At 42.6% G+C, this 14,451-nt stretch overlaps 1 protein-coding gene across 3 annotated transcripts in view; it reads right to left on the bottom strand.

Moving 5' to 3' along the window:
* Positions 1 to 14,451, bottom strand: part of CNNM2 (cyclin and CBS domain divalent metal cation transport mediator 2) — a 151,398-nt gene that overhangs the window by 24,908 nt on the left and 112,039 nt on the right. For 2 of the 3 annotated variants that reach the window (XM_043597408.1, XM_043597409.1), the window contains exons 2-4: positions 6,827 to 6,970; positions 3,699 to 3,836; positions 1,465 to 1,634 (exon numbers count right to left, since the gene is read on the bottom strand). In XM_043597408.1, the coding sequence (XP_043453343.1) occupies positions 1,465 to 1,634; positions 3,699 to 3,836; positions 6,827 to 6,970 (452 nt within the window). Of the gene's footprint in view, positions 1 to 1,464; positions 1,635 to 3,424; positions 3,490 to 3,698; positions 3,837 to 6,826; positions 6,971 to 14,451 lie in introns of those variants that run through there. The other variant, XR_006299841.1, reaches the window with a different exon arrangement.

Raw genomic sequence — 14,451 nt, 5'->3', positions numbered from 1 at the left:
ATTGCTCCTGAAATTCACCATGTCAGTCTTCAAACAACCATCTTTAGTGTAATTCAAAGTTTCTCTAGGTTTGAGGAATAATCACATCTAGCTTTTATGAGAAACACAAATGCTTTATTCCCTCGCTGCAGTAAAAAAATTCCCTACAGCCCCCTCAGTGTCAAGCATGTAGGTCTCCAGAGAAAAACACAATTCAGGGTTGAATGAGACTAAGGTTACTAGAAAAATCAAGGTACTGAATTAGAAAACCTGCAAAGTTTCTAAGAAAGAATGTATGAAAGTGGTATGAAGCCAGTGTATCCATGGATTTTTCTCCAGTTCCTTATTGCTGCATCTAGACATCGGGATAGCAACCAAACATGAGACATGGACACAACACTTTGCAGAGTTTGACCTCCTGACATCTGATAAGAGTTGTTTTCGCATTAAAAAAAAAAAAACAAAAAACAAAAAACAAAAACCTCTTTAATTGTCCCTTAGATAATTGGGACCTTGCTGGACTCATGTAAATTGTAGGACCTACCGAGTACTCATGACACTCTTACAATGATACCTCCAATTCACATCTAGGAAATAACCAAAAACAGGAGACTGCCTCAGGGGCTAGGATTCTTGTGCTAAATCAACTCAGATTTCCCGTAAAAGTAACTCTTCAATAAAGAGGTACAAGACATCAATAAAACCGGCACTTTCTTCATTGTACTGTTTATCTTGGCTTCCATGCCAAGGTCAGAGTTGTATTAGGTGCAACTGTGATATAATAAGGGCCTCCTATCAACCTACACACTAAATCCCCTCAGGGAGGGTTCAGAATGGACGAACCTTCTCGCCTCATAGAGTGGGTTATGTTATTAGTGAGAAGGAATTAAGTTTCCATTGCCATGAGAGGCTGTGATTCTCACATCAGTTCCCCTGTAGAACAGTCTGGTTAGTAACCAGGAATAAAAACAATAATAAATGGATTATTTTGATATTGTTCAGGGGAGACAGTAAGTTACCTCTAGGAAGTGGTGTAAGACCAAGTCCTAATGAGGGGTGGAAAAAAGAAAAGATGATAAAAAAAAAAAAAAAAAAGACGCAAGGAACGCAGTACACTTAAATTTCAAATGTCCCACACCAAGACTTAGATGTATATGGCCCCACACTCTCCAAAAAACACAAACCACTGAATTCACCACTCTTCAAATGAACGCCTCATCGCCTCAGCAATCGGTAAGTGCCCTTCAGTATGGGAAACGGAAGTTAACTAAGGGCATTACTTGAGATTGAAATTACTTCACAGCTAGGAAAACGGCGGGGGGGGGGGGGGGGGGGGATGAAAGCCTCCCATGGATAAGGCTACCCCGGAAGTTAAGTAGTTAAGTATGTAAACCTCGACACCCATTCATGTACAGAAAAGTCTCCTGGGGACTGGAAGGGTGGGTACTCAGTGAGATCAAACAACTAGTGAATAATTCTTCTGACCTGCAAAATGAGAACGAAGTAGTCTACAGGTTTGTTTCGCTGGTAGAGGTAGTATTCTGGGGCTTTCTTGTTCTTCTCATCATACTTCAGTTCCTGGATGACATTGGGGTGCTTTAGCAGCCTTAGAAGGATCTTCTCTGACATCTGGGATGGGCTAAATGCTTCTACTTCTATAGATATAAACACAACTTGATATTACACTTCAAATGGATGGAAAAAAATTATACTAGTGATTAAGGTGTCTAGAATATGTAAGAATACTTGGAGTCAAAGCGAAACAATACGGATTAATGACACTTCCGTTTGGTGATCCACTGGGGGCAGATTACCTGGGAGGAATTAGAAAATACTGAATTTGCGTATTTGTGTCTTTTGAATTTTTCCTTTTCAACTTGTCATTGGTTTCGGTTCTTATAAAAATTATCCTAATTTTCTGATACAAATCAAAGTCAACCAGAAGCAGGCTCCTGACTGCCAGGCCACCCTTCGAACAGGCCACAATAGTCTGACTGTCCAACAACAGCCAAAGGAAGAAGCAAAGGTCAGGAAGCATCTAGCGTGGGTTAGTACCAGGTGCACAGACGAAGTGCTTCGTCTCTCATTCTCCCACTCCACTACCCTGAGAAGGCCTGGGAACAAAGGAAGGCAGAAATTCAGAAAAAAAAAAGCAAGGCACGTGCACACATCAACATGCACTCCAACTTGCTAACTAAAAAAATAAAAGTAAAAAGTAGTGTGGATCTGTATTTACAGAGTTACCCGCTTTATTTCAGATGACAAAACTCAAAATTACTAACTCAGGCTTGCTCTACTGGACCTGGACATCATGGTATCTCAGAGGCAGAGTAGGAGAACATTCAGTTTTGAATCACGGTCTTTAAACAATGAACAATATTACCAGGATTAGAGAAAGAGTAAGTGAAAGACACTGTTTCCATGTTTAAAATTTTTTTCATTACATGAAACATAAATTCTCTATTAGCTTCGGTGACTTTCTGGTCATAACAAAATAAGATAGAACATTGTAGAAATTTGGGAAAATACAGAAAAAGGTAAAGAGGAAAATAAAATGATCTAGGAACCAACCACTCAATCACTCTGAGCAATTGGTGAGCATTTTTTTTCCAGTACCTTCCCTCGGCCTGTGCCCCTGTGTGTGCACGTGTGTGCGCGCGCGCGCACACAAAAACACAATGATAGATAACCTTTACAGTTTTATATTGTTTTTTTCTCACTTCACATTAAATTAGGAGTATTTACCCAGGTCATAGATGTTATATGGTGAGCATTTCTACATATCTGAAAACATGATCTTAAAGGGCACGTGACAGTCCATCAAGTGGCTACTTGAGCCTTCTGTTCAAAATGTTTTAAGTACGCTGCATGCAGCTGAAAGGCACCGGGTGCCCATCCTGGACACGGACGTCTTCTACAGGCCACTGGGTACCTTCAGATTTTCTCATGTATCCCCTGGCCAACAGAGCTCACCCTTCACCTAGAGAGCCATGTGGGGATGTGAGAAGGGTTAGTCAGTCTCAAGTCCATTCAACCTTGACCTTTCTGGAGCAGTCAAGTGCCGGCCGGATTGGTGGTTTTAATAATCATTCCGCTTGCCTCCTGGAATGGGCCCAAGTTAATCTGACTTGCAGAGGCCATCAAGACATCCACGTCAAAGCCCTGAGAATTTCCGATTCCATTAAAATCATAGAACGTTAGGCTTTAATTGTGAAAATCTGTTGTTCTTCTTTGCAAATCATAGCACCTGTGTTACCACTGAGGTCCAACTGTTCTTCCAAGGCAAGCTGAAGAGAGAATTACTCAACCGTCTCACACACACAACCGAGCTGGTGGCTCGCACTGTCAGCCTACTCCACCAGCGGGGCTCTCCCCCGGACTTAGCCGGAAGCAGATGACCTGGCCTACCGTTCACATGCAGTGTGGCACTAACATTCATCCTTACCTTTCAGACCAATTTTAAGTTACTGGTCCACCCCTGGTAAATGTCTCAGAGGGTTCATGCCGACACTGAACACAGGAGAGGAGAGAATTTAAAAAGAAAAAAACAAAACAAAACAAACAAAACAAAACAAAAAAAACAAAAAACAAAACACAAAAGTGGCATTACTTATCACCCCATTTCCCAGTCTCCACCCCCAGCCCACCCCAGTCAGTGGTGGGTGAGAAACACGCTCCAGGGTTTGTAGAGATTTCAAACTGTGATAAGCTGCACTTGCCTGTTGCTAGGAAACGGTGCATGGCCAAGAGAAGCTGTGGTGATATTTTAACCTTCATCTCGCTGTCTGTCTGCTTGAAGGCAGAAAAATCTTGCTTTCTTTCACGATGGGCCACTTTCTTTTTCGTTCTGTTATCAGCTGACAGAAGGACAAGAAAAGATAAAGGGAAATGCATTCTATTAGATCAGGGCTCTTTTTGAATGAAAACGACAGACTATTTTGCAAAGGCTCAACTATCTCTAGATTGCGGGCACTCTACGTACAAACACCACACGGCAAGAGGAGACTGAATCCTCATCAAATCTGTGCGGCACGGTCAGGACCCATCCCGAAGCAAGCAGTCAAGGCATGCTGTCTAGGAGCGACCGTGAACACTCTTCATTAAGATCGCTGGAGCCCTCGCAAGTACACTAACGGGCGGTCACGGACACAACCCTCCCAGAACCCACGTAACCACAGCAGCAGTTTGGAGCGCGCACTGTCTCCCGCTACTCGATGTCACCACGCTGCAGGAAAGAACAATCACCGTGTGACAGATGACACGGTGAAGCGTGCCCCTGCCTTTCAGAGGCTCCTAGCCTCTGCCGAGACAGGGAAAACAAACATACGGACAAAACCTCTTAGGAAACAGACGAACAAGAACACTTTGGTGGAACAACATTTTAACAATGGTATCTGTTAGCTTCGTTTCTACTCCAGACCAGGAGGTCCTCAAGGTCAAGCAAATACGAAGAGGGTCATCCAGAAGAGAGGTCAGCGCACTTCTCTCGTCAAGGGCCAGGTAGTCAGTATGTGAGGCTCTGTGGGTCATGCAGTACTGAGTAACTGCTCAGTCCTGCTGGTGAGCCAAAGCACCCATATGTAAATGCCTTACCGTGGCCGTTGTGCCAAATAAAACTTTATCACAGACGTGAAATTTGAATTTCATATTATTTTCACAAGTCACAAATTATACTTTTGATGTTTTTCAACAATTACCAAATGTAAAAAAAAAAAAAAAATTTGTTCTCAGCTTGTGGCCTATACAAAAACTGGTGGCAAGTACTTGTCGGCTGTAGTTTGCAAACCCTGAATCCAGAAGATGTCTAATACAAAGCCTTTCTGCAAGTATTTTTTTTTTTTTTTTTGACAAAGAAGCAATCAAGAAAAAACTAGGTTAAAGACAAGACCTCAATCACTTGCTCCTTTCCCAAGAATCCTGCGTCTATGCATTACCATTTCATGCCGAGGGCCAAACAGACTAATTACCAGGCTTGTCCTGGGGAAAGGGCAATCCTAACCTCTCGTTTTCTTTCTCTTTCGGCTCTGATTCTTTTGCAAACCAGATAGCACAAATCAACACCAAATTTCAAAATAAGTTTCTAATGGCAAATGCAGTCATCCTCCCTGATGGCCTGTTTACCTCAAGAATATACCTAAAACCACGGGCTCACCAATCCATCTCACAAGGCACATTAGGCAACGCTTCTGCATGAAATCAGTCTAACTGAGGTTTAAAAGAAGGTAACTGAAGGGGCACTTGGGTGGCTCAGTCGGTTAAGCATCCGACTTCGGCTCAGGTCATGATCTCACAGCTCATGAGTTCGAGCCCTGCCTTGGGCTCTGTGCTGACAGCTCAGAGCCCGGAGCCTGCTTCAGATTCTGTGTCTCCCTCTCTTTCTGCCCCTCCCCTGCTCACATTCTCTCTCTCTCAAAAATAAGTAAAAAGTTTTAAATAAAAAGTTAACTGAAATGCAAATGTAAGATCTCATACACGTCTTAATTATGTTTCTTATGACGAGTACTACCCCTGAGGAAACAAAATAAATAGAAAGAGACACACTGGGTATTAAACAGTCACTGTGAGGAAGGCTGAAAAGAATGTAAACACACAAATAACAATATTCTTTATTATGTGACCTCCGTGTACTCTCCAAGTGTCAAAAGGATAAAACACATAGGAACTGGTGTTTTTAAAGAACACAATTTGTGTGTATATACACACATACACATACACACACACACACACACACACACACACACACGTGATAAAAAAATAAGATGTTTTCAGAAGCGAGTCACTACCTAAATATAAAGTTTATCCTTCTAAGGCCACATGGAAGGCTCTCATTTTTAAAGTGCAGGGCATGGCCCTTCCAGTATGACTGAATAAAAATCACTCTGCTTTAAGTAAGGCAGGCCTTGTCCCAGGTGCCCCAGGCCATTTGAAGATTCCATTTCCTGTCTAAGTCATGTTTTAAAAACCAAACAGAGCCCAGATATTCATCTCTGCCCCATCTCTGAGAGCCCCAAACATCTTCAGGCATTGGGCCATCTTTGGGATTATTAATCTCTTGAAAGAGCCCTGCTTTACTAAGAAGTGAGGCTGAAAAAGAAGGTTCAAATTCCACAATCCAATAATCCAGTTGTGGACTTTAATGAGACAGCATTCAGGTTCAATACTCAGCCCAGGTTCAAGTTTACTCCTGGACAAACACCAGTGAATCCTCCCCTCCCCCTGCCCCAAGCCAAGCCACTCCTACCCACTTCACCCATTTCCACCTGCCCCCAAAAGAAGACAGAAGAGCAGAGAAAGGGAAAAACATTCTTATTGTGTACCCTAACCTGCCCTGCTTCCTATACCCACACCTTACCACTGCTGTCACAGCAAACTTACATTTGCAAATCTCACCTCTACCCTGGCCCATGGGTTCTGGAACAAGGACATTTAAACAGCTGCTATCCATCAATGTAGCAAATCCCCCTCACAAGCAGCAAAAGAAATTTATCTGAAAACAATTGCCTAGTTTGGAAAATAAAAACTTAGTAAAGAACAATTCTTTTTCCACCTGTAGAGGAAGTATAAAAACATGAAAGGAGTTTTCTGTTCAGGGCAAGTAAGGCCCAGATCAATGGTTAGAAGCAGCTGGCTTTTCAAAAACAAAAAACACTGCCACTTGACATCACAGAACCTGCCCATTCTTTCCCCCCTCTGATGAAGGGCCTAGAATATATCGGTAAGTTGTCCCACACATACGGCAGGTAGTTAGAAACAGAGGCAGATTACAACAGGAGACAGGAGAGGACTCACGAAGTACATGACAGAAAAAAAAGGCAAAGTTTTGAAAAATTACACTCAGACTACTCACTGTATAAATCTGTTTCATCTAGAATCTCAGATTTGATGATTTCTTCAATCACATCTTCTAATGTGACAATTCCCAGAACTTCATAAAATGGGTCCCCTTCTCCCTCATTGTTTACTCGCTGCACAATAGCCAGGTGAGATTTACCTTTAAAGAAAAGAAAACAAACTTTAAGAAGGAATTTTCGGAATTTTCTGAACGAAGTGTTTTATGTGATTATGTTAAGAATAGCAGCAAACGCAGACACCAGATTATCAGAGTCTGCATTTGGGCATTTCAAGATGGTACCAACCATTTCTTGATGGTATTAAGAAATACCAACAAAGGGAAAAGCTTCCCGAGCCACGGAAAGCAAGACCATCCAATCAGAAGAGCCTCACCTTGTGTGCACACTGGCCCACACCACATTACCGTTTGCTTCCTAATGGATTTGGTCTTCAATCATGTCAGCTCTCCTTTTGTGACTTTTTAGCAACTGCTACGTTACGTTAGGAGGACAGCTGTCAAAGTGTGGTCCGTGGAACCTTAGGGATGCCCAAGACCCTCTCAGGAAGGTGGTGACGTCAAAGTACGTGCAGCAGAACACTGACATGTTCCTGGCCTTTTTTCACTGTGCTGGTATTCGAACCAATGATGCAAAGGCGCCTGAGCACAAGCCAAGGTAGTGGCAGCAGACGGTCTTCCGCCACCACACATGCACAGGAAAGGGCGAAAAAGTCCATTTCTCCTCAGAATGTCCCTGATGAAGACGTAACAATTAATTGCGTTAAGTCTTGACCTTGAGTACTTGTCCTTTCATACTCTGTGTCGCAAAATGAGACGTACCACAGAAGACTTGTCGCTTCCTGAAGTACACTAGTTGTCTTGAAGAAAGGCACTCAACTGTTTGAGTTTTAGGTTGTGCTAGCCACGTTTTTTCACTGGACATCATTTTTACCTGAAGGATAACTACCAAACTGAGGGTATCCAGACTTGGATATTTGGAAAATATTTTCTTGAAAATGAACAAATGAGCCTGCTATGTCAAGGGAAACAACAGCAGTGTTTGCTAATGATCAACTTTGGGCTTTTAAGGGAAAATCAGAATTTTGGGAAACCCATATCCACCAAAGGCTTGAGAACTTTTCAACAAAAGACCTTTCTGATAACAAGTATGATGTCTATTTTTTTAATGTTTTTCTTTATTTTTAATGTTATATTTATTTTTGTGAGAGAGAGCATGCAAGCAGGGGAGGGGCAGAATGAGAGGGGGACAGAGGATCCAAAGTGGGGTCTGTGCTGACAGCAGCGAGCCCAATGCAGGGCTCGAACTCACGAACCAGGAGATCATGAATGAAGCTGAAATCGGATGCTTAACTGACTGAGCCACCCATGCACCCCTTTTTTATTTGAGAGATAGAGCATGAGCAGGGGAGGGGCAGAGAGAGAGAATCTCAAACAGTCTCTGTACTGCCAGCACAGAGCCCCACACAAGACTCGATCCCGTGAACCCTGAGATCATGACTTGAGCCGAGATCAACAGTCAGACACTTAACCGACTGAGCCACCCACGCGCCAAACAAGAGTGATTTTTAAAATACTGAATACTGATGGGGCACTGGATGGCTCAGTCGGTTGAGCATCTGACTGTTGATTTTGGCTCAGGTCATGATGCCAGGGTCATGGGATCCAGCCCCACATCCAGCTCCATGATGAGAATGGAGCCGCTTAGGATTCTCCCTTTTTCTCTCTGCCCCTCTCCCATGCTCATGCACGTGCTCTCTAAAATAAAATTTAAAAGTAAATAAAAACAAAATACTTTATAATGAAATGGATCCACATTTCAAAGATCTGTAGAACTCAGTGAGCCAATATTTTCCAAATGACTGTGGTAATGATGTTACCAAATCATGCACAGGTCATCTATTCAGAGCACAAGACATACAATTGGTTTTTCCCCCCTCTCATAACCTATTAAAAAAAAATTTTTTTTTTAACTTTTCATTTAAAGGGCACTGGGGTGGCTCAGTCGGTTAAGCACCTGACTCTTGATTTCAGCTCAGGTCATAATCTCATGGTTCATGAATTCAAACCCCACATCAGTCTCTGGACTGACAGCATGGAGCCTGTTTGGGATTCTCTGTCTCCCTCTCTCTCTCTCTCTCAAAATAAATAAACTTTTTTTTTTAAGACACAAAATCTTTTAAAACAAATTTTCATCTAAGGGGCGCCTGGGTGGCTCAATCACTTATGCATCTGACTCTTGATTTCAGCTCAGACCTTCAGCTCGAGGTTTGTAGGATCAAGCCTCGTGTGGGGCTCTGCACTGATAGGCGAGGAGCCTGCCCGAGATTCCCTCTTTCTCCTTCTGACCCTCCCCTGCTCACGTTCTCCCATGGTCTCAAAATAAACTTTTTTTTAAAGTTCCCATTTAAATTCCAGTTAGTTAACATACAGTGCTGTATTAGCTTCAGGTGTACAATATAGTGATTCAACAGTTCCATAGATCACACAGTACTCATCACAAGTGCCCTCCTTAATCCCCATCACCCATTTAGCCCATTCCCCTGCCCACCTTCCTTCTGGGAACCATCAGTTTGTTATCTATATAGTTAAGGCTCTGTTTCTTGGTTATAACATTGGTTGTGTTTTTTTTTTAAATAACCTTTTTATTTTGGAATAATTTTATCTTTTTTTAAAAAATTTTTTTAATGATTATTTATTTTTGAGACAGAGAGAGAGCATGAATGGGGGAGGGTCAGAGAGAGAGGGAGACACAGAATCTGAAACAGGCTCCAGGCTCTGAGCTGTCAGCACAGAGCCCGACACGGGGCTCGAACCCATGGACCGTGAGATCATGACCTGAGCCGAAGTCGGACGCTTAACCAACTGAGCCACCCAGGCACCCCGATTTTGGAATAATTTTAAAGGAAGGTTGTAAAGACAGTACAGAATTCCTGTGTAGCCTTCACTCAGTTGCTCCCCTCGTTAACATTGCGCATTGCCACAAAATATTTGTAAAACTAAGACATTGACATTGATACAGTACTAGTAAGTAAATTCTAGACTTATCTGGATCTCACCAGTATTTCTATTAATGTTCTCTTTCCGTATCCAATCCAGAGTACCACACTGCATTTACTTGTCATGTCTCCTCTGGTATCTGAGAGTTTCTTAGTCTTTTCTTGTTTTTCATGACCTTGACAATCAAGGATTACTAGTCAGGAATCCTGTAGAATGTCCTTTGATTTGGTTTGTCTGATGTTTCCTCATGATTAGACTGGGGTTTATGGGTTTTCTAGTTACATCATATCAGGGCTTACATGACAGCCACATGACATTCTCGAGTTTCTCCACTTTAAAGTTACTAATTTTTCTTCTTTCCCTAATTCTATTCTTTGGAAGCAAGTCACAAAGTCTAGCCCACCCTCAGGGAGGGGTGAGGAATAGAAATTAAGCTCTACTTCCTGGAGTGGGGGAGTCCCTACATATGTTATTCAGAATTTTTTCTATAAGGAAGATTTCTTTTTTTCTTAAGTAGCCTCCAAGCCCAGCATGGAGCCCAACGTAGGGCTCAGACTCATAACCCGGAGATCAAGACCTGAGCTGAGATCCAGAGTTGGATGCTTAACCAACTGAACCTCCCACATATTCCCATATAAGGAAGATTTCAGATGAAAGGATTTTTTTTTTTTAATTTTTTTTCAACGTTTATTTATTTTTGGGACAGAGAGAGAGACAGAGCATGAATGGGGGAGGGGCAGAGAGAGGGAGACACAGAATCGGAAACAGGCTCCAGGCTCTGAGCCATCAGCCCAGAGCCCGACGCGGGGCTCGAACTCATGGACCGCGAGATCGTGACCTGGCTGAAGTCGGACGCTTAACCGACTGCGCCACCCAGGCGCCCCCAGATGAAAGGATTTTATTTATTTTTTTTTTTTTTAATTTTTTTTTTCAACGTTTATTTATTTTTGCGACAGAGAGAGACAGAGCATGAACGGGGGAGGGGCAGAGAGAGAGGGAGACACAGAATCAGAAACAGGCTCCAGGCTCTGAGCCATCAGCCCAGAGCCTGACGCGGGGCTTGAACTCACAGACCGCGAGATCGTGACCTGGCTGAAGTCGGACGCCTAACCGACTGCGCCGCCCAGGCGCCCCGGATTTTAATTGAACAGTCACCCAAAGCCCACTGGTATAGTTTCAGATTCTACATTGCAACTACTCTTTAAAAAACTACCACTTGTGGAGTTCTGGTATAGTATCAAAGAAGAATATTCACAATTTCCCACCAAGGCTGTCAAAATATCCTCCTTTTTCCAAATAAATGATCTTTGTGAAGTCAAATTTTCTTCATATATTTCACTGAAACATATACTGCACAGACTGAATGCAGAACAAGGTAGGAGAATCCAACTTAGGTAATAAAGATATGTAAAGAGGTAAAACAATGACCCTTATTTTTTGTTTTGGACAAGTTACTTTTTTAAAAAATGTTATTTGCATAGCAGATTTACTCTTATCTTTTAAAAATGAATTAGTAAGTCCAGATGTTTTACCTGACTCAGTTTTAATTTCAAATACGGTTAAATATCAAAAGATATAACCTACATAAACAAGAGTTCAGGGGTCCTCAATTTTTAAGAGCTTCAAGGGATCCTAAGACAAAAGAAGTTTAAGAACTACTACAGGAGATGCCCAGAGTGGCAAGGGGAGAACATGTTCTCTGGAGTTGAACAGTCCTGGCTTCGAACCCCAGCACTGCCACTTCTTAGCCATTACCAGCTGTGTGATCACCAGCAAATGACAGAACTTTCCTGAGCCTCAGTTTCCTCATCTCTTAGAACCAGGCTCATAGTAATTTCTGCCCCACACCATCGCTGTAAATATCAGCGGTAGTGTTGGGATCTGGCAAAGACAGTGGCTGGGAGTCACTGAGCCACCAATAAATGGCAACTCGTACTCTTTTTAATCTTCCTCAGTTCTAAGGCACCACCAACTTATTACCAGCTTATCTGGAGACCAGAAAACCCACGATATTCAAAGTATACCATGAAACAACAATACATTTCCATTTCGGAAAAATCTTTTAAAATAACGACGCATCTCTCAAATGCCATTATTGGTTTCCCTAAATCCAAAGCATGTGAGGCATCTGAAACATATCTTTGAGTTAAGCCAAGTAAACATGATGTGGAGATTTCATGATCAGTTAACATGTATATTAGTTGTTTTTAATGACAGGGTAAGGATTTTTTTTGGGGGGGGGTCCTTTAAATAAAGTTTACTTAAAACTTCAAATTGGGTGAGTTTACCCAGACACAATCAGCTAGACAAACTAAAAATATTCTCTGGAGGCCAGGTCTGATCAAGTTCCCAGCACTTACTCAGAAACTGGCTTTGGTTGTGTGGGTTTGTTGGCCCTTTCCTGCTCTGCCTCAGACCCCTTTACGGGCAACAACGTCTGGAAGCCTAGAAGTTTAGATTGTTAGACAATTAGGCATCCTAACAATTTTTATCCTTAGCGTGCTCATGCTCAAAGAATGAAAATATTTTGAGCAAATGAGACTAGGAGGGAAACTTATCAGCAATAGATATAAACACGCATCAGGTCACGTCAGTGCTACCCTAGTCCATTCCGTCCGGTCAGTTTCTCACATCTGCTTTCCCAAGGCCCCAAACATAAGCAGTTAAAAATTCTTGGTGAATGCTGTCTGTCGAAAGTTAAATTCTTTTGCTATTCCCAGCTTGTGATCATTTAAAAGGAATTTTCCAAAGCAAGGTCTAATATTAGACTCAAAATGAAGTTTCCATTCGGCTGAGGCGCTATTCTCACCAAAGTAACTACCGCATAATCAGATTGTCTTGGAGCAGTTCGTTTAAATGCAGATGGACATACTTGAAATACCAGCTCGATGGCACCGACAGATCTGACTGGAAAGGGCCACACTCTACGAAGAAACTATTCATGTGAGTTAGGTTTCTTAGACTGAAAATAGTAAGTTTTCTTCCAAGCTCGCTGTAGACTTTCATCCACTCCCCACCACCCCCCCACCCCACCGCCTGCATCTGCCCCAGAGCCACATTCTTTTAATTTTGCCATTCCTGGTGAGAAGTCCTGTTTTCTGAACCTTCTTCCAGGTAAGCAACACACACCCACACACACAGACACCCCTCCTATCCAATCATGCTTCGGGACAACAACAATACAGTGCATGTAACCACCCACCCCCCCCGCCCCCCACCGCCCCCTTGCTTTAATCATGCGCTGCAGGGATTTCAGTCTTCCGCCTCATCCACGGAACAATCCAAAGGAAAATGTAAACTTGTAAATAGGGAAATTTTAAAAACTGAGCTCAAGTAACATCTTTTTTAACCTGAGTGTGGGAGGAATTAGGTCAGGATTAAAAGCCGAAAAGCAACTTTGGGGAAACTAATGAAAAGACTAAATCAAAAACTAAAAAAGATTATCAACTAATGGATACTTAGCTTCCAAAGAGATGAAAATATAGCAGTCAGCAAAATATGGAATTACGGGCATTAAATAGCCACTAGAACTTTTTAATACAGAGAGATTAAATAAACTTGATAAGCTGTATATAGAACAAATAAAGCATACGTGGCTGTCACGATTAGGGCTTGGAGAGAACCCTTTCTGGTGAGCTGTAAGAGGTCTTGTGGTATTCCAGTCACCTCAAAGTGTCCTGAAATTTAAACCCCTCGCCTCTCTTATTCCTGGTCTGGTCTTAGAAACGGAGGAAAAAGGGATCACTAAGTCAGGCTTAAGAGAACCTAAGCAGACCTGTTTTCAGAGGATAGGGTTCTATGAACCCATCTCTACTCAAGTCCAGAATCATAAGCAAGTTGTTATACAGTAATAACCTAGACGGTTCATCTTTCACTGCTGTGTGCTCAAGGCAGGGCACTTGCAAAGATGAACTTACAAGAACATGTCTCCATTAGGAGATGGACTGGGTAACTAACAATCTATAGACAAGGTAAAACTGCGGTCAAATTTCTGCCTCTTCCTGCTTCCACCGCTCCCCAGTGCATTATTTGCATATTCTCCCTGAATCTGTAAAGCAGCCCAGCATGGTAGCAGGTTACCATGCATCTTTTAACCTTACCACTGTTCTAGGCTCACATTTTGAATGACCACTTGTATGTTGATGAAATAATCAGCGGGACAGTGAGTAGGCAGATAAAGGGTACCTGATGGAAATAGAGACTCATCTGCTATCCTACAAGTTAGATGTCAACAAGGCGAAATGGAGCGGTAGACAGACTGATTGAAGTAGCTAAGGAAGAAAGCCAAGAGAGTGGATGAAGGAGAATGGAATTAGGAACCATCCGACAGAGCTGTGCTAATAGAAAGTGACAGAGAGTAGTCGAACAGATCCACTAAAGCAAGCACAAGGCCAACAGAGTCCGTGGGGTCTGAAAATGCCACTCAAACAGCAGGAGGAAAACAAACAGGAAGATTCAATAAGGAGGAACTCAAGCCAAACATTGTCTAATCATCATTACTGCGATGTTGGACAACTGCAGGGGCACAGCCAGCACAGAGTGTGAGGCCCAATGGGTCCCCGGGAGCTACACAGTGCTGTAGCCCATGCTAACCGAAGGGAGGGTCCAGGAAGCATTTGATATGC

The sequence above is a fragment of the Prionailurus bengalensis genome, chromosome D2 (assembly GCF_016509475.1).
Source record: "Prionailurus bengalensis isolate Pbe53 chromosome D2, Fcat_Pben_1.1_paternal_pri, whole genome shotgun sequence".
In the NCBI taxonomy this organism is placed as follows: Eukaryota; Metazoa; Chordata; class Mammalia; order Carnivora; family Felidae; genus Prionailurus; species Prionailurus bengalensis.
The sequence above is the reverse complement of the archived record's forward strand: the minus strand, read 5'-3'. Positions and strand labels throughout refer to the sequence as shown.